This window comes from Thalassophryne amazonica, chromosome 1 (assembly GCF_902500255.1).
Source record: "Thalassophryne amazonica chromosome 1, fThaAma1.1, whole genome shotgun sequence".
Classification (NCBI taxonomy): Eukaryota; Metazoa; Chordata; class Actinopteri; order Batrachoidiformes; family Batrachoididae; genus Thalassophryne; species Thalassophryne amazonica.
The window spans coordinates 129745766-129772757 of record NC_047103.1 but is presented as its reverse complement, the minus strand read 5'-3'; the positions used below and the strand labels follow the sequence as shown (position 1 = coordinate 129772757).

Sequence of the window (26992 nt, the reverse complement as noted above, 5' to 3'; positions counted from 1 at the left end):
CAGAATTGTGTTTTATTACCACAGTGAAACTCTTGAGGTATTTAAGATTACGATTATAAATTAAAGTTACTTTTGTCAGCTTTGACAGGCAACGCAGGCTTTTCACAAATGCAAGACACAGTAGTTTTGAAGCATTTACTTGAGACATTAGCTGGAGTCCGTACACAGAAAGGCAGTCCAAAATGAGCAACAGTACAAAAAACATCAGGCTTAGGCATGGTCAAAGTACACAGGCAGGGGGTCGAAAACACGATGAGGCAACAATAGCAAGGCAAAAACACACGAACAGTGCTGGAAGGAAGGCACAAAACACATCGATCTGGTGAGGGACATGAGCACACTGTGAGGCTTATATAGCACCCAACCTTCCCAATCCACCAGATACCGGACGCCGCGACCCCTCCATGGGGGACCGGCAAGGAGGCACAAAGGACTTGTCTTGGCAGGTTTGAAGTTTGAAGTTTATTGATCACTCTAATGACCCCACATGGGGTATGAGAGTACAGAATACAATAAATATATAAAACAATAACTGTACAATGAACATATTAGCTCACAAATAGTACACACACAACAACACGTAATGCAGAGTTCCAACTCTGCACCCTTAAATAAAATAAAACAAAGCAAAACAACTGTTAACTACTAGTAAGCCCTACTATGAAGCCCTACTATGATACATTCAAGAACAATAAAAATAAATATTATAGGTTTAATCTAACTGGACGAATAACTAGTCTGCCACAATTTGTAGTAATAAAAGTACTTGTTTGAGGTAGCTCTGGTTGCACGACATTATATAAGTTACAGAAATGATACATCACAGCATTCACGAACTTTGCTAGGTTTTTTAATTCAGAGATTCTCTTACAATTGAATAATGAATTCATGGTGTAGATATTTGCATTTCCCATACGTTTTTTCCCCCCAAATACTTTTCCTTCTTTACATTAAAATACTCTCACCTAAATAAATAGTGAAATTCATCACCAACCTCATCCAAGTCACACACTGGACACATCATCTCTCCCTTGTTCCCCCCATAAAAATGATCCCTATTTACAGGTAGCTAGTGATTCCTACAACGAAATCTACATAAATTTATCCTATCTACATTATCCAATTTAATTAAGTAATCTTCCACATTAAGCTCATCTTTAAAAATTCTATAATTAGAGCATTGGCTGTTGTCAAAAATCTTAGCTCGCCACTCTTGTTTAGACATGTCATTCAATCTAAGTTTCAGAGCTTCTTTTAAGTGCTTACTATCTTCTTTTAAGCGCTTACTATTAGCAAGCACTTTTCAGATGACAAGCAACGTTTCAGATGACTCACATGGAAAGTAGGAAGGATTTTCATGGATTGTGGAAGATGAAGACGGAGTGAAACAGGATTAATAATTTTGGAAATGCGGAACAGGCCAACGAACTTGGGAGCCATTTTCCGAGGTGACAGGTGACGTGGGAGACAGCCAGACCCATTGACCCGGGGCGTAGGACGGCGCAGCAGACCTCTTGCAATCTGCCGCTTTCTTTTAACTTTCTTTTTTTTTTTTCTATAAATGCGCTGTTATTCTGAAAAGTTCCACAGAGAAGTTCTTAAAAATTGAACTTGACAAGCCTTAAAAAGAGTTGTCAGGCTGGTACCTTGTTGTCAAAGTAAAAATAAACAAAGAAAATCACGTGGTAGCTTAGCTACAGGAGACAATAGGCCACAAAAGAAAAATGAAGTGTTTCAAAAAGAGAAAGAAAAGGAAGAGAAGCGAGCCAGAAGGGCTTGCCAAAGGGCATGGAGAAGAGCATGAAGAAACTCTGTTATGACTTTTAAAGGGGACTTTAAACGGTGCTTCGCCTCGTTGAATGGTATGTTCCAGCTTTCACCTCATGAAATATTCATACCATTGAACTCATAAGCATTCTTTATTTGTATAACATTAACTATGTTATCATACACTTTGTGCTAAGATACTTTGAATGAATCTAGCATTATTAAAGTTACTTACACATCCTAAACACACCATTTGGTTAAAACAGAATATTTCACCAACAAAATATTGATAATTCAGAAAACATCACATTTAAACATGACAGCAGTTACAAGGAACACGTCATTAAATTGAGTATATGTAAAGCAGTTTGTTTGATTAAAAAACACAGACAACATTAGAATTTTTATATACGAGGTCTGTTAGAAAAGTATCCGACCTTTTTATTTTTTGCAAAAACCATATGGATTTGAATCTTGACATGTCCCAACATGTCCTGTGAGGCTTCATCACAGTGTTGCTTTGCGCCATGCGGCTCCGCCGCGACGCGCAGAATTCCTCTGCTCCTCTTTCCATGACAAAAACTCCTGTAACAGTGGAATGTCATTTCTAAACTGGACGCTGTGTTGATCCGGGACGTCGTCTGACTAGCACAGGAATTGCGGAAGACGTGGACATGAGCACTTTTTTGGCACATTGAGACAGACGTGCGGAGGAATTCCGCACGTCGGGACATTTCTGCATGGCGCAAAGCAACGCCGTGATGAAGCCTTACAGGACATGTTGGGGCATGTCGAGCTCATGCACAATTTCTCGGATATTCACACGACCGTAAAGCAACCGAAAGCCGTCTGAGCCATCTGAAAGCCGTCCTGTGAGACCAACACGGAGTGGTTTTGTGCCGCGCCACGGTGGCGCATCCTCCGCTCCTCTTTCCATGAAAAAAACTCCTGTAACAGTGGAATGTGCCGAAAAAGTGCTGATGTCCACGCCTTCTTTGTGGAAGTCAGACAACGTCCCAGATCAACAAAGCCGTCACGTTGGAAATGATCTGGTTGTTTCAGCGGGGTGTCAGCCTGTCGATTGGCTCTCACATGCTGTGGGCGGTCTTTAAACCGGCTGGAGCACTCCTTAATCTGTGTAATGGTGTCCACCTGGAGGTCTCTCACAGTTTCTGGAAAAATTTGATGCAGCAAAGCTCCAAATCATTCAGATATTTATTCGCAATAAAAATCCAACGAGAGGGGTGGACCACTGCTCACACAAAGCCTGCTCACAGGCGAATGACGCAACCGACAGGCGTGAAAAAACTCACGCATGCGCACGAAGGTTCAAGCTTGGCTGATGCAATCACACGTGATTCAAATCCATATGGTTTTTGCAAAAAATAAAAAGGTCGGATACTTTTCTAACAGACCTCGTATGCAGACAAAATACTGTTCTTTTACATTTAAACCCAGGGTCCTTTTCTCCCCCTTTGCGTGAAAGGAAGAGCTATCTTGGCTTGGTCTGTCAAATCTCTGGTCTTGACCTGAGGCCATAAAGGTTGATCCTCCCAGCCTGGAAAGCTTCTAATTCTGATGTGACACAATTACAAATGTCTCGTAATTCACACTGACTGAAATGTCACCGATACACAAGTTTCAAGAACCCCTTTGAAGACCTTTAAATTAGAGGCAGTGAAAGCAGTCTTTGTCCAGTTCAAATCTCAGGATTGGTTGAGAAAACATCAATGTATTTATTTAATTACAATGAAGCGAGGCTATGCTGGCTACAATAAGTAACATATTTCTGAATCTATATTAAAATAGCCAAGTGGCCTCTGTGTGCATATATGCATGCGTGTGTATAGTTTTGATCACAGAGAAAGTGGAAAGAGCTGACATTTGCCGTTTGGTATGTTTATGTATTTTGGTCAAGGATGAACGCTGCAAAAATGGAAAGTTGAAAGGACAAATATTTTTGGAGAAATTCGTGATATTAGCTAACAACAGTGAACGGTGAATGGAAATTGTGCTGCACTGCACCATGGGATTCTGGGGGATTTTAATGTTATTGTGGATTTTGTTAGTTTAACAGTGTTGTTAGTGTTATTGATTTATTGTGTTTTTGTAGTTCAGTTGGTTTAGTTAGTTTAGTTAAGTTTCATGTTGCCATTACCATGAGTGAGAAGGATAGTGCCACCACCGTCTCTGTGGGTGTAAACACAAAAGCAAGCGTGTGTGTGTGTGTGTGTGTGTGTGTGTGTGTGCGTGCGTGCATGCATGCACACGTGCTTGTGTGTAACTTTTATCATGGAACAGATGGGGAGAGCTGACATTTGCTGTTTGGTATGCTTATGTATTTTGGGTCAAGGATGAATGCCACCAAAACAGAATGTTGATCGGACTAATATTTTTAGAGAAACTATGGATATTACAACCCCAATTCCAATTAAGTTGGGACGTTATGCGAAATGTAAATAAAAACATTTACAATGATTTGCAAATCCTCTTCAACCTACATTCAATTGAATACACCACAAAGACAAGATATTTAATGTTCAAATTGGTAGATGTTTTTGTTTTTGTGGAAATATTTTCTCATTTTGAAACAGATGCCTGCAACACATTTCAAAAAGGTTGGGACGGGGCAACAAAACACTGGGAAAGTTGATGAATGCTCAAACAATATCTAACTGGAAACAGGTGAGTGTCATGATTGGGTATAAAAGGAGCATCCCCAAAAGGCTCAGCCATTCACAAGCAAAGATGGGATGAGGATCACCACTTTGTGAACAACTGCATGAAAAAATAGTCCAACAGTTTAAGAGCAATGTTTCTCAATGTTCAGTTGCAAGGAATTTAGGGATTCTATCATCTACAGTCCATAATATAATCAGAAGATTCAGAGAATCTGGAGAACTTTCTACACATAAGCAGCAAGGCCGAAAACCAACACTGAATGCCCGTGACCTTCGATCCCTCAGTTGGCACTGCATTAAAAACCGACATCATTGTGTAAAGGCTCAGAAACACTTCAGAAAACCATTGTCACACAGTTCGTTGCTACATCTACAAGTGCAAGTTAAAACTCTACCATGCAAAGCGAAAGCCATACATCAAGAACATCCAGAAACGCTGCCGCCTTCTCTGGGCCCGAGCTCATTTGAAATGGACAGACGCAAAGAGGAAAAATGTGCTGTGGTCTGGTGAGTCCACATTTCAAATTATTTTTGGAAATCATGGATGTCGTGTCCTCTAGACAAAAAAGGAAAAAGATCATCCAGATTGTTACCAGCACCAAGTTCAAAAGCCAGCATCTGTGATGGTATGAGGGTGTGTTAGTGCCCATGGCATGGGCAACTTACACATCTGTGATGGCACCATCAATGCTGAAAGGTACATCCAGGTTTTGGAGCAACACTTGTTGCCATCCAAGCAACGTCCTTTTCAGGGACATCCCTGCTTATTTCAGCAAGACAATGCCAAGCCACCCTCTGCACATGTTACAGCAGCGTGGCTTCATAGTAAAAGAGTGTGAGTACTAGACTGGCCTGCCTGCAGTCCAGACCTGTCACGCATTGAATATGTGTGGCGCATTATGAAGTGCAAAATATGACAACGGAGACCCTGGACTCTTGAACAACTGAAGTCATACATCAAGCAGGAATGGGAAAGAATTCTGCCTACAAAGCTTCAACAATTAGTGTCCTCAGTTCCCAAACGCTTATTGAGTTCTGTTCAAAGGAAAGGTGATGTAACACAGTGGTAAACATACCACTGTCCCAGCTTTTTTGAAATGTGTTGCAGACATCCATTTCAAAATGAGCAAGTATTTGTACAAAAGCAAGAAAGTTTATCAGTTTGAACATTAAATATCTTGTCATTGTGGTGTATTCAATTGAATAGAGGTTGAAGAGGATTTGCAAATCATTGTATTCTGTTTTTATTTACATTTTACACAATGTCCCAATTTCACTGGAATTGGTTTTGTAGTTAACAACACTGAATAATGAATGTTGATATTTACATTCTGGACTCACGTCAATCTACCAGGAGGTATTAAATCATCTATATATTAAAAGCATGCGTGCATGTGTAATTTTATTTAGTAAGTTCAATGTAAGTACATAATATAATTGGAAATACTTTACAAATACATGGATGACACAATAAAGTGAAAACACTTATTTCCACTGTGGCTCATTTAAAAATCAAATGACAAAATAGAAGTAATAATAATAATAATAATAATAAATAGTATCAGACGGTTGGACCGTGACTACAGTGAGTATTACAGTTACTAGACTGTGCCTATGATAAGAACTACACTTATTAAGAGTATGACTACAGTGAGTACTAGTTAGTAGACTGACTACAGTGAGGCTGACAGCGAGTAGAGTATGACCACAGTGAGTACAACAGTTAGTAGACTGTGACTCCAGTGAATACAACAGTTAGTATCAGGAAATAAATCCTTGACTCCCCCCTCCAACCTTTTAGTTGATTCTCTTTTCTTTTTTGTTGTTTCTCTTTTCCTTTCTTCCTTTGAAACCAAAAAGTGAAAAAGTATCTGCTTTGTTGTTGTTGTCAGTCGGATCCACATGGTTTCTGGAGAATTCCCTTTGGCAGTAGAATGTAAACAAAATCACATGACACCAGCCTGACTTTCATGTTATAATAATGAGGGGTTTTCCCCTAATGGATGCCAGCATTCTGAACAGTTTGGGTGTAAATCTGCTGGAACATTTCTGCCAAAAGTTTGCTATAACTTTAGTGAATAATCCTGTAAGTATGGGCCCCTTCACACATAGTGCGAATTTGGTCAATTTGCGCATAAAGTGCGCATGAAGCAGGAATCATGTGCAAAACGTGTAAAAACATAGCTGCCTCGTACACCTGTAGCTACATCTATTTGCGCACACCAGCGACTGAAAGGGTGTGAGAGCCCATCGAACCCTCTCACGGCAGGTGTCGGCCAAATTCCAGGTGACACACACGAGTATCTAACACCGCTTGTTTGGCACTTAGAAAATGCGTGGCCATTCGCACTATCATCACGAAAACAGTCAGCAGACAATCACTGTCACGCTGGCAGTGAAATTTGTCTAAGTGCCCCATGAGTGTGGCTTTGGTGTGTGCGCTAAACTGACAGGAGGTGTGCCGACAGAAGCAACTGTGGAGATCTGTCGATCTGGACATCCCAGCTGGACAACATGTATTGTGTTTGGACGGACATGGACTAACAACTGCCCTCTGTGACGGACGTGTGTCTGCTTGCTTTTCTCACATGGATATAAATAAAAACATATATTGCTTGGCGACAGGCTGCAGCAAGCGAGTGTGTGCATGCTGCAGCCCATGGACAGGCTGCCCCAGGTTGAAACAAACCGTCAGATCATAACATGCAGCGGACGATCTGACTGTCATGTCACCCATGTGAGCTCTGTTCCACATGATGCGGTGTAAGTCCTGCAGTGCGCTGGCATGACACGCACGCGGGAAAACTGGACACGCACCAGCAGATGTGGACATGATCAGAGCACACTGCTTCTCATTCACGTCATTTCATGACTGTACGTCAGTGACCATGGGTCACCTACAGTGGAACAGATGGCTCATATTTGTATTGCCCGCTTGATAAGTGTGGTGTTTTTATATGGTGTGTGGTTTTATTTTTTTAAATACGTCCATGACCTTTCTGATATTAGGCAGTTTCCTGCATCTATAGGAAAGTGACAGTAGCTCAGTAGTAAAGTTTGTGACTAGAAATCTGAGCTTTGTAAGGCGCAGGCTCAATTCCCATGGGTGGCATGTAATTTGTATTTTTTATTTTTTCAACCACATCCCAGCAGCTGCACAATGTATAACCACATCGTGCAGCTGCTGGCACTGTGTTCCCTCGTGCACGAACAGTTGCACCGGCATCGTGCACACCTGCCCGTCGGCGCGATGTTTCGTGGTTCAATCATATGAGCTGTTTTGCTGAGAGTCACCCTGAGTTGTACATATTCACACTTTGTGTGAAGGGGCCCGACCATTTGTTTTGTTTGTCAACAAATTTGAGGGATTTGTCCCTCAGAAAGGGTTAAAATTGTGAAATTCTGTGAGGCTTGACGTGATTGCCATTTTGCAATCTAAATATGTGGACTGTCAGTGGGAGCGAATAAGCAACCTACTTGCAAATTTTGAGCTGTCTGGAGTGTGTCAGAGCTAAGCAGTGGTGGTCACAGTTCCACTAATCTGCTAACCGCTAATTATTGAAGATCATCTTTTCATTATTGGATTAGCGTTTCAGATAAGTTTGAAAACCATTATCAGACTAATTATCTTCCAATAAGTTTTGGTCCGATAATTTTTAGACCGCTAACGTATTTTTGCAGACGTGGTAAACAAAGCTGAATAGTTACAAACATTTATGAAATCTAAAATCAGTAGAGCTGGTTCTAAAAGAAACCACTCTACCCTCTGCAGGCAAAGGAGAACTCGTCACAGAAAAGAAAGAAAAAGAAAAAAATCTAATTTCTTTTGACCCCATACTGATACGCTAGCAATATCACCCAAGTCATCCACAGGCATACAGTTTTAACTTATGGTTAAAATTTTAACCAAGCTAATTTTGGAGAAGTTATTTAAATTAATCTCACAAAGTTTTATAAAGTGAAAATATCAGATATATGTTTTAGTTTTAGCTTTAAAGTAATGCACTATTTTTGAAGGTTTTAGTGTTGAGATGCTGTGCCCAGTGTATTATGGGTATCTCAGTACATTCACGACAGAAGAAATGCATTTCAGACACTTTGATCAGGCTCCACACGGACAACAGCATTAAACTCTTTGTATTTTGTGCCTAAAACTCTGATGAATATATTCTCTGGGTTTATAGATGTTGTTATTGTGTCATTATTATTGTGTTATTATTATTATTATGTAAAAATGCCAGAAGAAGCTTAGGTTACTCCGCCATTATTTTCAATTGGAATCATTGCAATCGATTCCTGTTTGCTATTTAGAGTCCTGCTTATGTCAGACATTGTGTGTCATCTTTGTTCCAGAGTACTATATATAAGATGTCTGAAATTCAGTTTGCGTTTATTAAATTCCACGCATCTTAAACGTAGCAGATACAGATTATCTGGAATTTTGTTTTGGCAAGTTTTCACAGTCTCTACTGCCATCTACTGGACAGTAGTGTTCATGGCAGTATTCGCCCTGAAGCTGGGCAGACACTGTATAATATTTTCAATCATTGTACTTGGCTCCAGCTCAAACTGTACAAAAACTCTCGATGGGAGACATCAAAGTTTTTAAAAAAAAAAACATTACAAGACTTTACATGAGTTGAAGAAAGGGGGGGGAAGAAACAGAAGCTGCTCTCGCAAAGAGATGATCACTGTTTATGCTCTCTCTAATTCCGCATCTATGTTTGCACATGCACAGTGCGAAAGGTTAGACGCTTGTTGCGCTTCAGCAGCGGGATACTCTCACGACGGCCGACCAGAACATCAATATCATTTTCATCCGACTGTTGTGTGTTGGGGGGTCTGGCTGGATGTTTTTGTGTTGTTTTCTTTTCTTTGCTCTCCAGGTGGTATGCAAACTGGTTTTTGTCTGTGGAGAAGGTGCTGGCAGAAGAATCCTTCACCCTCATCAACATTATTGGCTGCACTTGTGGAGGATGTCCACGTGCAGGCCTAATGACTCGCAGCACCTGTTGATGATGCTCACGTGCAGACTTAAGGACTTTCAGCTGAAGCAGATAATTAGATGGCGTTCTGCATTTAAGCCATGAGTGGTTCAAGCAGAATTGCCGGGAACTCGACCTTGTGACGTTCGTTTGTGGGACGCTGAGGACCGCGCCTGGGTTTGACACATCGTGCCTGTGAAGGAGGACGGGTGAGGGACACATGCTGTCAGCACACATCAGAGGTGATTGATTGTCTGAATAAGTGTTAATAGTAATTTGGTATTTTGTTACGCAGTATATTTGAACATTGATGAGAATTGTGCAGCTCGCTTCTCACGGCCGTGGCGTGCGGACTGATGATCCTCCACCTGTTGTGAGAAGCTGCTCATTTACATAAAGCTTAAATTCAGACTTGAATGTGTTGCTGATAGTGTGTGCTGTTGAAGGATATTAGTTGTAGCTGTTGACTTACCTCACCTCTTCTATCCTTCACAGAGTCAGTTTGTCGTGTCCACCTGGGGGGTGTTTGGCGGTGAGTTTGAGTCCAGAAGCGCTGGGCTTCGATCCCTTTGGGCGCTGGAGAGCGCGCCATCCTTCACTCCGCCAGACAAGCCATATCTTATGTTGTACACAATTATTGCACAGAAAGGGAAATAAATGTTTTGTTTTTGGAACCGCTTTCTGGTTATTTAGCACTGTGTTCAGTCAGACGCAGGTCCGCTCCTCAACCCACGTCGGCACATAACAGTAGTTCCCGGCCATTCTAAAATGGACCCAGCGGCAGAAGCGGTTCCATTTGCCGAAAGAGTTCAAGAACACTTGGAGAAAATATGGGAGCAATTGCAGCATCTCGCAAACCAAATCAGGCAAACAGATGCCGGCGTTGCGGAGCTTGCAGCACAAGCCGTTCCGCTTCCTGCTGCTCCAGCTGCGGCACCATCGATGCCGGTGCAGATGGCTCCGTCACCCAGAGATTCGGCTTCCGAACCAATTATTTGTCATCCGGAGCCTTATGCGGGAAACGTTGAAGCCTGTGCTCTGTTTTTGATGCAATGTTCTCTGGTTTTTGCTCAGCGACCGGCTTTCTTCTCTTCTGATGGTAGCCGTGTCTCATATGTGACAAATTTGCTCCGAGGTGACACCTTAGCTTGGGTCACTGCGTTATGGAGTAACAACTCTCCATTGTTAGGATCCTTTAAGGACTTCTCCCGGGAGTTCCGATTGGTTTTTGACCATCCGGTGAAAACAAATACCGCTGCCCAACGGTTGCTGAATCTCAGACAGGGGAGGTGGAGTGTGGCGGATTATTCCGTGGATTTCCGAATTTTTTCTGCTCAGTCCGGTTGGAATGCCGCAGCTTTAAGAGGAGTGTTTGTGGATGGTTTGAACGATTCATTAAAAGACGAGCTAGCAGTCCGTGACGAACCAAAAGATTTAGATGAGCTAATATCTTTGGTTATTTGTCTAGATGATCGGATAAAGGAGCGTGGACGCGAGAGAGGGCGGACATCAGAGTGGGTTTTTTCGTCTCAGGGCTTTCCCCGACACAGATCTGGGCTGCCTCTTCTTCGCCCCACTGAGACTCCTCCGACGGGACCTCTGGCTCCTCTTGCGGATGAGTCCATGCAGCTCGGACGAGCTGAAGCCGCCATATTGCCCCGTCACATAAGCGTCAAGAAAGATGTTGATGACATATCTCCAGGTGTTCTGGGACAGGCACAATAATGGACACAAATAAAAAAAAAAAAAAAAAAAAAAAAAATTAGTTATGTGGGCTGTTTTTGTTTTTTTTGTGAGGGGTTATAAATTGTTTGGGTGTTTAGAGGCGGTTCTGGTGGAGTGAAAGACTGGCAGGTCGGAGCTCGGCTGGACTCAGCCAATCATCGGTTTTTATCATTTGAACTTGAATTTGTATTTTCTGTTTGGGATTGGGTCGTTTTGTTTTGTTGTTTTTTATTTCCCTGCTTCCCTAACCCCAACCTCACTTGCCCTAAGACCGTTCGTCTTGTGGGTTGTGGGGTGGTGCAGGTTGGTCACACTGAGTGTTTCTCAGAAGACTTCTGCACCTAGGGGGGGTTGTCAGGGGTGTTTTTTTTGGGTTTGGTTAGGGCCCGGTTCCACTCCAGCCTCGGTGGGCCTTTGACCGTTCGTCATTGGTGTTACCGGGGTGTGGTGCAGCGGGAACATACCTCAGTCGGAGGGGTGGGCCGATCTGTTGCCGTTCGCCATTTCGGTAGTTCCGCCCCTCCCGATAGGCTGGTGGTATGGTCGGGTAGGGGCACCGGATGTATTTCCGGTTTTCCGCCGCGCTTCGGGGTTGGGACTGGGTTAGTTTTTCCTGTTTCCTTCCCCGGCTTAGTGATTTTGTGCCGTTCACCAAAATGGAGCTAACAACTGGCTCTGGGAGTGATCTGGGGTCTTTCGGGGTGCTGGGGGAGGTAACAGGGTTTTCCAGTTGTTTTCTTTGCCCCCGGGGTGTTTTAATGAAGTCCGCCGGGGGTTGGATTTTTGTGTTTTTATGCTTCCTTCCAGGTTCCACCTCCAGGGTTGATGGGACGGTCCTCTGGGGGGGGGGAATTGATTGTGGGGCTGACTCACCAAGTGTGGCTGGGTCTGGGGTTCCTAGGTTGTGGGGAGGGGGCCTCCTGGGGTTGATGGTACGGTCCTCTGGGAGGCGCTGCTCCTCCATGTAAACCTGGGACCTCTGTGGGATTCCGGTTTTGGTTGTCTCTCCTAGAACTGGCGGTAAGGTCTTCTGGTGGGGGGGGTTGGGCTGCATATCATTCTGGGGGGGGTTGGTTGTTGTTTTTCTTTGTGACTTTGTGTTTGTATTGTGTTGTTGGGGCTGTGTTGGGTTTTTGCATTTGGGAGTTTTTCTTTTCTTCCCGGGGTTGGATGGGACGGTCCCCTGGGGAGGTTTTGGGTGGGTTTTGTGTTTTTCCTGTATGTTGGATTGTATATGGGACTTTTTTGGGGTTTTGTTGATGCCAGCCGGCCTTCCAGCCGCGGTGCCCTGTCCTGCTGTCTGCTGTGGACCTTGGGAGCGTTACGCCGTCTGCTTGCTGTCATGGACCCCGGAGGGAGGTGCTGTTCTCGGGCATGGTCTGTTCGGTCGCCGGGAGGCTTCCCATTGATGGGGGGGTACTGTTGTGTGTTGGGGGGTTTGGCTGGATGTTTTTGTGTTGTTTTCTTTTCTTTGCTCTCCAGGTGGTATGCAAAGTGTTTTTTGTCTGTGGAGAAGGTGCTGGCAGAAGAATCCTTCACCCTCATCAACATTATTGGCTGCACTTGTGGAGGATGTCCACGTGCAGGCCTAATGACTCGCAGCATCTGTGTATGATGCTCACGTGCAGACTTAAGGACTTTCAGCTGAAGCAGATAATTAGATGGCGTTCTGCATTTAAGCCATGAGTGGTTCAAGCAGAATTTCCGGGAACTCAACCTTGTGACGTTCGTTTGTGAGACGCTGAGGACCGCGCCTGGGTTTGACACATCGTGCCTGTGAAGGAGGACGGGTGAGGGACACATGCTGTCAGCACACATCAGAGGTGATTGATTGTCTGAATAAGTGTTAATAGTAATTTGGTGTTTTGTTACGCAGTATATTTGAACATTGATGAGAATTGTGCAGCTCGCTTCTCACGGCCGTGGCGTGCGGACTGATGATCCTCCACCTGTTGTGAGAAGCTGCTCATTTACATAAAGCTTAAATTCAGACCTGAATGTGTTGCTGATAGTGTGTGCCATTGAAGGATATTAGTTGTAGCTGTTGACTTACCTCACCTCTTCTATCCTTCACAGAGTCAGTTTGTCGTGTCCACCTGGGGGGTGTTTGGCGGTGAGTTTGAGTCCAGAAGCACCGGGCTTCGATCCCTTTGGGCGCTGGAGAGCGCGCCGTCCTTCACTCCGCCAGACAAGCCATATCTTATGTTGTACACAGTTATTGCACAGAAAGGGAAATAAATGTTTTGTTTTTGGAACCGCTTTCTGGTTATTTAGCACTGGGTTCAGTCAGACGCAGGTCCGCTCCTCAACCCGCGTCGGCACATAATACCGACCATATGATTGCTAATCAGGAGGTGGTCGTGAGAGGTTACATGCAGCTCATTACTCCATGTATACTGCGCGATGCAGGACACGTGATTAAGCTGAAACTCGGCTCAATCCAAAAAATTCTTGCACAAGTGAAACATTGGCTGAAAAAGGGCCAAAACTCGCACAGTGTAAGCCCAGCTTAAGTACTGAATGTCAAGGCACCAGTAGATCATTGCAGTGTTCTATTTATTTTGACACCGGTTATATCAGACAGTTATCTAAATACAACTTGGCTTTTTTTTTTTTTTTTTTTGAAAATGCCTTTTTTTTAACAAATAAAAAAATGGCATATTTTACAAAAGCACATTTATCTGTAAACAACAACACACAACACACCTCACATTAATATGTTGGTTTACATACAATGAATGAGTCAACCAATCAGTGTTAAAGGAGGCACATTTTACCCATAATCCCTTTGGCATCTGTCTGTGTTTGTTACAAAACTTCAGAATTAGTGCATTATTCAACATTAAAAGATATATGTTATATTTTAACTTTGTACAAATTTTATTTATACACAAAACCATAAGTCAGCACTGCTTTATTTTCTAAGACCTCCGCCTCACGGCAATGCTGCTATTGAGTAGAGAGTTGAGCTTCGCTGCTGGAAGTCATGTAATAAACAGGAACTTCCAGCAGTGGGCAGGGCACTCAAAGACAGAAGTGCTGACTCATTGTTTGGGTCTGTAGTCGCCTTTGATGCTATCAGAAGCAATTGTGGTGTTAAAACTCAAAATCAGCTTGTTAGTAGTTGCAAGTGTACTGGAGACAATACTGGAAATTATCGGTTATCTGTAGCTTCCGATAAATTTTTGGGTGGTTATCGGTTTAGCTTTATAAAAGATAACTTTTTAGTTAGCTGATTATCTGTTATCAAAGCTAATTTTTTTGGTTAGCTGTGCCCACCACTGCAGCTAAGGTAACTGTAGCCACAGAAACATTAACAGGTTTATAGATAGGTGCAACTAAAAATATAAAAGCGCAAGAAGAAAAACCTGTTTCTTAGCTGGTTTAGCTAATAGCAAATATTGCCTTGGCTAGTTTACCTATTGATTTTATTCTGTTGTTTGCTCTACTGCTATGTTCAATATGTTATCTATATTTTAAGGACTTGTTAAGCTCAAACTTGGTAAACCGATTCACCAAAATAAAATTCTAAGACTGGTGCAGGGTTAATATTAACTGGTACATTGGGAAAATGCACCTTGTTGGCCTTATTTCTTCACAAGCCTGCCAGTAATTTTGTATGACCTGGGCTACACAAAAGTGCATTAAGGTGTTTTATGGGTATTTCACTGACATTTTACAGCCTGTACAGTTAGTGGGGATAATGGAAGTTTGTTATTGAATTTGTTCTCATGTTTCCTTCCAGGTGATAAAATGTAAGAATGATGTGAACCATTATATTTGAGATTCCAAAAATAAAATGGGGAAAATGGGATTTATTACGAGCATATGAAATATTACATTCTTGTATGTTTTCTTTTTTGATGCAGAAAAAGATGGCTGTACCGCTCCAACTTTTGCACTTATACATCATGGTGGTCCAGCTCTGTTTATTGCGACGAGTGCATTGTGGTGTGTATTACGGACAGAAGCAGCCTCCTCAGCAGAACCAGCCTGTGCCCCAGCACAATGATGGCTATCCTCAGCAGTATTTAGGGAATGAGATGCCACATCTGCCTTATGGCAAAGAAAATTCAATGCTGCCTCAGTATGGAAAGGAGCGCCCCCATCTGCCTTTGCAAATGCTGAAGGAGAGGCCACTGCCTGAGGGCAAAGGTGAGGTTCAACTAATTTACTGACAGTTGCTATTACCGGTTACTTTTCCTTTAAGCTTAGCATAAATGGAATATCGCATTCCTAGCCATTCATTTGTTCATAAGTGTACCTGCAACAAGGAATCAGTGTGATTTCATGAAGTAAGAATGAGCCCTTCAAATCAACATGGGAGTGGGCCACCTCATAAAGGCATGTTGATACAGCAACCCAAAAGAGACATACTTACCCCATCTTTCACATTTTGCTGTATGGCCAGAAAACTGAAGATGAATCAGTGATTGTTCCTCTACACTCTATTTTCTGGTTTCTAGTGCCAGCTAACAAGTTTGAGAACCTCATTTTTGTGAGACAGAGCATCATACAGTGAGGCAAATCAGTATTTGATCCACTGTTGATTTTGTAAGTTTTCGCACCTACAAAGAATGGAGAGGTCTGTAAGTTTTATCGTAGGTACACTTCAACTGTGACAGACAGGATCTAAAGAATAAAATTCAGAAAATCACATTGTATGATTTTTAAATAATTAATTTGCAATTTATTGCATGAAATAAGTATTTAATCACCAACCAACAAGCAAGAATTCTGGCTCTCACAGACCTGTTAGTTCTTCTTTAAGTAGCCCTCCTATTCTGCACTCTTTACCTGTATTAATTTCACCTGTTTGAACTCATTACCTGTATAAAAGACACCTGTCCACACACTCAGTCACACTCCAACCTATCGACCATGGCCAAGACCAAAGAGATGTCTAAGGACACCAGGGACAAAACTGTAGACCTGCACAAGGCTGGGATGGACTACAGGACAACAGGCAAGCAGCTTGGTGAGAAGGCAACAACTGTTGGCACAATTATTAAAAAGTGGAAGAAACACAAGATGACTGTCAATGTTCATCGGTCTGGGACTCCATGTAAGATCTCACCTCATGGGGTAAGGATGATTCTGAGAAAGCCCAGAACTATATGGGAGGACCTGGTCAATGATCTGAAGAGAGCTGGGATCACAGTTGCAAAGATTACATTAGTAAAACACTATGCTGTCATGGTTTAAAATCCTGCAGGGGCAGCAAGGTCCCCCTGCTCACACCAGCACATGTCCAGGCCCGTTTGAAGTTGACCAATGACCATCTGCATAATCCAGAGGAGGCATGGGAGAAGGTCATGTGATCAGATGAGACCAAAATAGAGCTTTTTGGTTTCAACTCCACTCAGTTTTGTTTGGAGGATGAGAACAACCCCAAGAACACCGTCCCAACTGTAAAGCATGGGGGTGGAAACATCATTTTTGGTGGTGCTTTTCTGCAAAGGGGACAGGACGACTGCACGGTATTGAAGGGTGGATGGATGGGGTCATATGTGAGGCACATTTGCTTCTGATATGAATGTTATATTTCCTGAGAGACACCATAAAACTGCAAATAATAAACATGATTTGCTTGCATTTGGATGTCTGGCTATTGACAGCATTAATGATAGCAGTGTTATCGCAGTGCAAAATGATACATGAGATATTAATTAGCAGGCTGAACATTTCAGTGAGCACATAAACAGGGTACAGCTTTCAGGACAACGGGATATTCCCATCAAGTTTGCCAAGTTTACAAAAACCTGCACTGCACCCATTTTGTGCCAGCTGTTGCACTGAAACAAAGACTAGAAGAATTGGCCTGCAGGCTTATTTAAGTTGAAGGGGTTTGACACTACTCTCCTTTTAGTATGGTCACTCATATTTTTAGAACTGTCTACTCCAGATTTACCATACTGTACGGTACGTATTTTGTGAAAAACTCATGTAATTTCAGAAGTGTGTTTTTACTTTAAAACAACAGTAGCAACAACATTGCATGCAAGCTGACAGGTAAGATCCTGTGCATATGAGCACTAGATCCTTAATACCCCCCCCCCACCCCACCCCCAAAAAATCCACATTCAGTTTGCTCTCACGTATGATCTTTTGAGTAGCTAGTGTGGCCTTTTAGTGCAACTCCAAATGTTTTCATGCAGCCAGTGCTCAGTAATCACCTTAATGCAGATATCCAGGTGATGATTTGTAATTCGAAGTTTATGAAAGAGTAAAGGTGCCCTGACACTTGCACGACTTTGGTTTGCGCACTTGCACCCACTCTGCCGTGCAGGAGAATAAATGCATTGTAAACCGGTGTAAAGTTTTCACTTACGATTAAATTCCAGTTCGACTTGGAAATGGCCCATACTCTGATTGCCTGTTCCTAATTTGTTTTGTTAAATAAAATGTTTTGGTAACTTTTCCCATTGATACAAAAATATTTGTCTGTTACTATAATATACATGCTATTATTCAGTCTGAAGTGACAAACATTCTGATTGCTTGAGTAAGTGATTGAGACAACAACCCAGATTCACTCTGAATAATATAATTTTACTGGCAGCAAATATTGTTGGACCATTGGATAAGTTGTTCACTTTCTGTAAAACTAAAACCAAAAACTACACTTTGCAATCTGACGTTGTTGATTCTAGGGGTATTTATAGGCAGCTATTGTGAAGTTATGAATTTGAATTATACTGACACCATTATGAAATTATTAAGTAGCTATTACTATTATGTCAGACAATTACAGTCATGATGTAAGCTCAGTTATCATTGACTGTGATGTACCACCACAAATTTACATCATAACAAGACAATAAAGTATTATCCAACAATGATTATTGATTTCTTTTTTTACTTATCTTTTTTCTGTGAATTTTCACATCCATCTGTCATATTTGTTCTCTTGTTTACAGGACAGACACTGCCCAGAGGGTCAAAGGGTCCACCTTCCACTGGTATTGGTGGGGAAGGTCTCCTAAAAGGAATTCAAGGATCACAGGGTCCCCAAGGACCAATAGGGCCCCCAGGACCACAAGGCCCCCCTGGAATACCAGGCCAGGGATTGCCAGGGTTGCCAGGAAAGCCAGGGCCTCCTGGCCCACAAGGCTACCCAGGAGTAGGAAAACCTGGAATGCCAGGATTACCAGGAAAGCACGGTGGTCCCGGATTGCCAGGTCCAAAAGGTGACTTTGGTCCCAGTGGTGATGAGGGACCACCTGGACTTCTGGGACCTCCAGGGCTCCCCGGGCCTCCTGGACTTCCAGGGAGTTCCAAACCAGGGGCACAGGGTTTTCCAGGTCAGCCAGGTCCTCTAGGAGAGCCTGGACACAAAGGCTCACCTGGGCCTCCTGGTCTTCCAGGTCCTAAGGGAGAGAAAGGAATCAGTGTACCTGGTTTACCTGGTTTGAAAGGACCTGCAGGACCACCAGGCCCACCTGGACAGATTGGAATGGCTGGGGTGGGTAAACCTGGCTTGAATGGTCTTCCTGGGCAACCAGGAATACCAGGCAAACCCGGTCTCCCTGGTGAACCAGGAATAGCAGGACTACCGGGTGAGAGTGGACAACCAGGACCCTCAGGTTTACCTGGCATTGGAAAACCAGGAAAAGATGGTTTCCAGGGACAGCCAGGGCTCAATGGAGCCAAAGGGGAACTTGGACCTCCTGGTCTACCAGGAAGTCCAGGCTTACCAGGTTATGGTAAACCAGGTTTTCCAGGACCTAAGGGTCACAAAGGACATGGTGGACTTCCAGGACCACCAGGTCAGAAAGGTGATAAAGGCCATGAAGGCCTTCCAGGGGTCATCGGTCTCACTGGTCCTAGTGGTATGCCCGGTCCACCAGGTCCAATCGGGCCTCCTGGTGTCCTTGGTTTTCCAGGGCAAAAGGGAGAATATGGTTTTGGGGGACGACAAGGACATCAAGGGTTAAAGGGTGATTTAGGTCCTCAGGGACTTCCAGGTAAACCAGGATTGCCAGGAGAGAGTGGGCTGCCAGGACCCAGAGGTATACCAGGGCACGTAGGCCCGAAAGGAGAACCTGGAATTAGGGGCTTACCTGGGCTACATGGTGCTTCAGCTTTAACAGGTCAAAAGGGAGAAGGAGGACAACCTGGTGCGAGAGGCCAGCAGGGACCACAAGGAATTCCTGGACTTCCTGGACCAGGGGGAGTAATCGGTCCTCCTGGACTTCCCGGGCAAAAAGGTGAAATGGGCCCACCTGGTAAACCTGGTTTTCCTGGAGAGGGAAAGCCAGGATTACTTGGTCCTGTTGGTCCTCAAGGTAAGCCTGGTCCCAGTGGCCCCCCTGGGCTACCAGGGCAACCAGGACAACCTGGACCTCCTGGTCCTCCAGGACTGCCTGCTGTACATCCTGACCTTGGACAGATCCTCCCTGTGATGGGCCCATACATTGGCCAAAAACAGGCTTACAAAACGACAAAGTATGGAGGGGATTCTGGGGTGAATAGCCCAGAGGTTCCTGCATTCACTGCCACTCTGACAAATCCCTTCCCTCCTGTTGGCTCTCCGGTTGTTTTTGACAAAATTCTGCACAACAGTAATCAGGACTACAGTCCTCAAAATGGTGTTTTCACCTGTAGCATACCTGGGATTTATTACTTTGCTTACCACGTGCACTGCAAGGGTGGTAACATGTGGGTGGCACTTATGAAGAACAATGAGCCAGTAATGTACACATACGATGAATGCACAAAGGGCTTATTGGACCAGGCATCAGGAAGTGCTGTTCTGCCATTACGTAATGGAAACACTGTCCATATACAGCTACCATCTGATCAGGCAGCAGGACTTTACGCTGGTCAGTATGTCCATTCCACATTTTCTGGATATTTATTGTATACAATGTAAGAAATGTGCACAAAAAAGCAGAGATGAATGATTTTCTGATGGTAAATGTTACCCTAATGATGGTCAAACTGTTTTAAGGTGCAGTGTGTAGTAGTTGGACAATGACAAAATTTTGGTTGCTTTAGCTATCACAGTGTATTAGAGGTGAAAAGCAAGTAATGAATATGATATTACATTGCAGACCGCAAGCTTTAATTTGACTGTAATTACATTCAAAAGAGGTAAACTGTATGTGAACTACAGCACCTTTTTTGAGTGGGCCATCACTTTTAGTGGCTCACAAGTACCTTCTTAATTATTGATTAACTAAACTCCAAGGGACATGTAACACTTGAAATGTATTCAACTTTTTTCTGTTGACTTGTTAATGAAATAATGATCAGGAAACAATTGCATGGGCGTGGAAACTGCTGACCATCCAATTACTTTTGATCACTTAAAATGGGGGACCACACACACAAAAAAAATGTTTTGGAATTGAAAGTAATTATTTTCAGATTAAATGCGACACAGTGCACTCAGAAAGTATTCACAGTGCTTCACTTTTTGCACATTTTGTTATGTTACAACCTTGTTCCAAAAATGAGTAAATTCTATTTTTTTTTTTTTTTGCCTGAAAATTCTAATCACAACACCCTATAATGACAACATGATTTTTTATTTTATTTTTGCAAATTTCATTTATTAAAAATAAAAACTAAGAAATCACATGCACATGAGTATTCACACCCTTTTCGCAATACTTTGTTGATGCACCTTTGGCAATTACAGTCTTAAGTCTTATTGAATATGATGTCACAAGCTTGGTGTACTTACCTTTGGGCAGTTTTGCCCATTCCTCAACGCAGCACCTCTCAAGCTCCATCAGGTTGGATAGGGCGCGTCGGTGCACAGCCATTTCAGATCTCTCCAATAGTGTTCATTCGGATTCAGGTCTGGGCTCTGGCTGGGCCACTCAAGGACATTCACAGAGTTGTCCTGAAGCCACTCCTTTGATATCTTTGCTCTGTGCTTAGGGTCCTTATCCTGCTGAAAAAAATGAACCGTCACCCCAGTGTGAGAGGTGCTCTGGCAGCCCAGTCATGTTTTTTTCGTGCTCCTATCACAAAATGATTCAAATTTTTGTGACAGGGTTTTTTTAAACTCACTATTACTAACTCTACTCTTACCCCCAACCATAACCTTAACCATAACCTAACCCTACTCCTTCCCCCAACCCCAACCATAACCACCCGACACACTCCCCCGTTTCACTATTAATTTCATGCAGCCATCACGGAATGTATTAGAATGAATTTGTGCTGCCTTGATGAAAATGAGGCGCTTTTCGTGACAATATCACAAACCAATAGATTAATGTATATTTCGTGCTGCTGAATCATGACATGCCGTGAGACTGGGTCAGCTCTGGAGCAGGTTTTCATCCAGGATGTCTCTGTACATTTCTGCATTCATCTTTCCCTCAATCCTGACTAGTCTCCCAGTTCCTTCTGCTGAAAAACATCCCCACAGCATGATGCTGCCACCACCATGCTTCACTGTAGGGATGGTGCCTGGTTTCCTCCAAACATGACACCTGGAATTCATACCAAAGAGTTCAATATTTGTCATAGAGGTGTCAAATCCTGCTTCAGAAAGTAAAAGTCCAGCCACATATTTGTTCCATCTTCCCAATAAACCAGCTGATTGTAATTAGTTCAGCTCTTTAGGCAGGTGGATGAGCCAATTATTGAGATCACCTGTTTTAGGTGCACAGGTAGAAGCAACACATGGGAGGGTTTTGACTTTCTGAAGCTGGATTTGACACCTCTGCTCATCGGACCAGAGAATTTTGTTTATCATGGTCTGAGAGTCCTTCAGGTACCTTTTGGCAAACTCCAGGTGGGCTGTCACGTGCCTTTTTTTAAGGAGTGGCTTCTGTCTGGCCACTCTACCATACAGACTTGATTGGTGGATTGCTGCAGAGATGGTTGTCCTTCTGAAAGCTTCTCCACAAAGGAATGCTGGAGCTCTGACAGAGTGACCATTGGGTTCTTGGTCACCTCCTTGACTGAGGCCCTTCTCCCCTGATCACTCAGTTTAGATCGGTGGCCAGTTCTAGGAAGAGTCCTGGTGCATCCGAATTTCTTCCATTTACGGATGATGGTGGCCACTGTGTTCACTGGGACCTTCAAAGCAGCAGAAATGTTTCTGTACCCTTCCTCAGATTTGTGTCTCGAAACAATCCTGTCTTGGAGGTCTACAGACAATTCCTTTGACTTCATGCTTGGTTTGTGCTCTGACATGCACTGTCAGCTGTGGGACCTTATATGTAGACAGGTGTGTGTCTTTCCAAATCATGTCCAATCAACTGAATTTACCCCAGGTGGACTCCAATTAAGCTGTAGAAACATCTCAAGGGTGATCAGTGGAAACAGGATACACCTGAGCTCAATTCTGAGCTTCATGGCAAATGGCAAAGGCTGTAAATACTTATGTACATGTGACTTCTTGTTGTTGTTGTTTTTTTGTTGTTGTTGTTGTTGTTAACAAATTTGCAAAAATGTTTAAAAAAAATCACATGGTCATTTTGATGTATTGTGTGCACATTTATGAGGAAAATAAAAATAATTTCATTCATTTTGGAATAAGGCTGTAACATAACAAAAAGTGGAAAATGTGAAGCACTGTGAATACTTTACAGATACACTGTATGTGATCATATTCATTATTTGTTTCCAACGGAAGTGATGTCTTAAAAAAATTGTGTTGTCAGTGTTAAATATATTTGGACCTAACTATCAGTCAAATAGAAAGATAGTGTCCTGCATAGAGCTGGAGTGTGTGTGTGTGTGTGTGTGTGTGTGTGTGTGTGTGTGTGTGTGTGTGTGTGTGTGTGTGTGTGTGTGTGTGTGTGTGTGTGTGTGTGTGTGTGTGTGTGTGTGCGCGCGCGCAAGTAACTGATTTTCATGAAAGTGGTTGTAAAGACACATTTAGCTCGACCTGATGGAGAGGCTATCACAAGATGTTTTAAAATTATTTATAATCAGCAAAAATATAGATACAACTTTTTTGTTTTTGTTGACATTTTTCATACATTGAAGTAAAATCTGTTAGATTTTGTACACGCATACAAAAGACTTATTTCACTTGAATTTTGTGAACAAATTTGTTCAAATCTGTTCGTGAGCACTTCACCTTGTCTGAAATAATCCTTGCACCAGGTTGGTGTTGTATATCAAGATCTTGATTAAGCTGCATGATTATTTCAGAGATGTGCCTCGGACTGGTGTCAATAAAAGTCCACTCTAAAATTAGAATTAGAAATCTTTATTAATCCCAAAGGAAACTGGTTATGTTACAATGCCACATTTAATCACAGACACACGTAGACATGAAGAGCAGTATATAAGAAAAAAACAGAAGAAGAAAATAAAATAGAAGATAAATACCCAGTTAAGACTACTGTACTTATAAAAATTCTTTAGCACTGAGCCTGAATTATTGTGCCTCATAGTATTGATAGTTTCACATAAAAACAATTTATTGTGCATTCTGAGAGTGGAAGAGTTGTCGCACATGTGAGCAGCCTCAGATGTTATTATTGCATATTTGAGTAGCATAAAAAAGAGTGTTGATGAGATACAGTAAGGCAGGGAGGCAACAGCTACTGTGTGTACATTTAGATGAATGGCAGAGGGTGGAGTTGGAGAGTGCACTGGATGTAGAAAGCAATGATTTTCTGTGGACTTCTGTGGAACACTTAATGCTCATTAGTCTTCCACTAAAACTGCCTCTCTGACCAGTTACAACACTCTGAAGTAGGTGATTAGTATTTTCAACAATGGGCTGTGCAGTTTTATCACACAAGGCCACAGATGTCACAGGTTCTGAAGAAGCTTGCATTTGGCATGATAACTGCAGGAATGTCCACCAGAGATGTTGCATGTGAACTGAATGTTCATTCCATGACCATTAACCTCCTCCAGTGTTTTTTTGTATGTGTTGTTTTTATTGTCTATTTATATCGTGTGAAGCACTTTGTGACCTTGGTCTGTGAAAAGTGCTATATAAATAAAGCTTACTTACTTACTTACTTTTTCCAACCAGTCTCACAACTGCACATCACATGTAACCGTGCCAGGCCTGGACCATCATCGGCTTCTTCATCTAATACATCTTTTATTCAAGTTCAAAACTCTTCTGTGCAGTAATCATGCTGTTTATTCAGTGTCCTAATGTGCAACACCAGCCAGCTGGCTGGATTATCCTGGTAAAGGTGAAGTGCTCATTAACATGGATTTTAATAAATTTGTTTACAACATTTGAGCAAAACATACATTTCTGTGCATCGAAGAAGTCTCAGGTCTTTTACTTCAAACCATGAAAAGTGGGACAAAATAATGAAAATGCTGCATTTACACTGATCAGCCATTACATTGTGACCATTGACACATGAAGTGAATAACATTGGTTATCTTCTTATTATGGCACCTGGCAGTGGTTGGGATATATTAGACACTCCCTCATATGCAACAAGTTAACATTTTATCCTTAAAAATGAGCGCATTTATACATGACCATGATAATCCGATAATTTGGAGTAATCTGTTAACAGTAATAATCTGATCTCTCACATTTACATGCACTTCAGTAATGGATGATTGGAAAAACCTGGTTTACATGATTGCAGTTATTAGGTGGATTTCTTTCGAAGTAGTGTACGGAGAAAGGGCAGCTCCAGAAGAAAAATAGACTGTATCGAGAAAAAGACAGCACCCTCACTCCCGCTCTCATTCTGTGTCTCTCTTTCAGCACTGAAAGTGCACAGAATCCATGTCCTGGTGCACAAACAGTGAGAAAATATGACTTCATGCTCTTAGATCACAGCAACTTCTGCTCATCTGTCGCATATGTCTATAAACCGCATAGATCAGCAAGAAATTTGCTCTTTAGAATACTGAAACAACACACAAGCGGCACTGGTGGGTCCTGACAAATTTTGGGGGGGACACAACAGACTCTCACAGCTTTGTGATCTGATGAAGGATGTTTTGAGCCCCAACGAGAGAACAGTGCCTCTCGCTGTAACTCTGGAAATGTGAGTGGCAACTGCTTTTACACATACAAAGGTAAAAGAACAAAATAAATGAGATTAATGGCATGTACCGAAGAAACTGAGGAGAATTCCAGGTCTGTTAATCCAATTTCTCATAATCAGATAATGGTTATCAGATGAAGCATATCGGATTGTGCTGATTACAACACTTAATAATCAGATAAAGCCAGTAATCAGATAACGACTGGGTTTTTAATGTGCATGTAAATTGGGCCATTGATCTGCTGGAAGCGGAACAAATGGGGGCACATAAAGATTTGAGTGACTTTGACAAGGAGCAAATTGTGATGGCTGAATGACTGAGTCAGAGCATCTCCAATTTGCAGCTCTTGTGGGATGTTCCTGGTCTGTAGTGGCTACCAAAACTGGTGCAAAGTAGAAAAACCAGTGAAAAGGCGACAGGGTCATGGACGGGCAAGGCTCACTGATGCTCAAAATAATGGAAGGCTGGCTCGTGTGGTCCAATCCAACAGAAGGATCTACTGTTCATGGCTTGGTGCCAGATATCACAGCATACCTTCAGAGGTCTAGTGGAGTCCATGTCTCAGTGGGTCAGGACTATTTTGGTGTCAAAGGGGAACCTACACAGTAATTAGGCAGGTGGTTACAATGTTATAGCTGATCAGTGTTTATATTTGTTGACTTCAATATGGTTTCATTCATAAACATTTTTAATCAGATGTCTTAAAAATGATAGACCTAGCCTTTAATAGATATCTTTAAATATCAGCGATAATCATGATAAAGAGAGGTGTTTTACCATAATTTTAATAAATTAGGAACAATGACAGTTTCTTAGCATTACAAGATGTGATGTTTTGGTCCTCTGAGGGGGAGGACATGCTTGTAAGTGCCCTTCTAGTTTTGTATGTCAGTAAAGCAAAAATCGGACCATACAAGTATTAACCTACATTTATTTATTGTATCCAGTGACGTGACAACAGTAAACAAACAAATCAAGATATCAATGCATTAAGTTCTGCAGCTTTTTACAATATGTGACCTGCAAATTAAGAGCAGAATGTTGAAAAATAGGAAGGAAAACTAAACTTAACTGCAGTGAAACAGTGCAAGCAATCATACTGAACCGGACAGCTACATCCCTCGAACCTGTGTTCTTTCTGTGAAATTAAGGATGTATTTTCATTTATGTTGAACAACACAGAGACGGGTGCAGCGTTTAGCTACATGTGTTCAGGCTGAACATTTTCAGTTTCCAAATAAATAAATAATGTCTTGTGCAGGATTCTAGAAGGATTTGCGACTGCTGAAGAATCTCAGTTGTTATGACTCTTGCATATTTACATTGTTCTTTGTTATATCTGTCAACTTACTGCAGCATATCGATGTTGAAGAAATGGCTGGCATAATTTCTGAGACATTGAAAAACCTGTGTTTGCTATCCATGTCATATCAAGATACAAGAGTGCAAACAATGATTACTTTGCAGATGTCCAGCATACTGGGCTCATAAGAACATGTTAATTTCATTATTCACTGCATTTACTCACATTTAATATGATTACATGTATCTTTACTTTCACTGCACTCATCATACAGGAATGCAACTACAATGTTTTTATTTACCACCACTGAAAATGAGTTATTTGGATTACAATGTTTTACTGGTTCATCTAATAGCAATGTACTATGCATTTTGCATTTTATCCAAGGCTGAGATTTCCATTTGATAGCTCATCCCACTAGAGTTCAAGAAAATTATTATGCAGTTTCCTCAAAATGTGGCACTTGACCAACCTTAAATCCTTTTTTCCTTTTGTTACAATTTCCCTTACAAAACGTGGTTTTACTTTTTTTTTTTTTTTTTTTTTTAAATGATGCAATTATTTGAATAGTATTT

The 26992-nt window shown here is 42.2% G+C and overlaps 1 protein-coding gene across 2 annotated transcripts in view; it reads left to right on the top strand.

The window, feature by feature from the left end:
* LOC117514180 (collagen alpha-1(VIII) chain-like) overlaps positions 1-20657 on the top strand; it is a 104420-nt gene extending 83763 nt beyond the window's left edge. For both annotated transcript variants that reach the window (XM_034174514.1, XM_034174506.1), the window contains 2 exons: positions 15028-15313; positions 18079-20657. In XM_034174514.1, coding sequence (XP_034030405.1) covers positions 15034-15313; positions 18079-20033 — 2235 coding nt within the window. In that variant the 5' untranslated portion in view covers positions 15028-15033 and the 3' untranslated portion in view covers positions 20034-20657. The remainder of the gene's footprint in view (positions 1-15027; positions 15314-18078) is intronic.
* The last annotated feature ends 6335 nt before the right edge of the window (positions 20658-26992 follow it).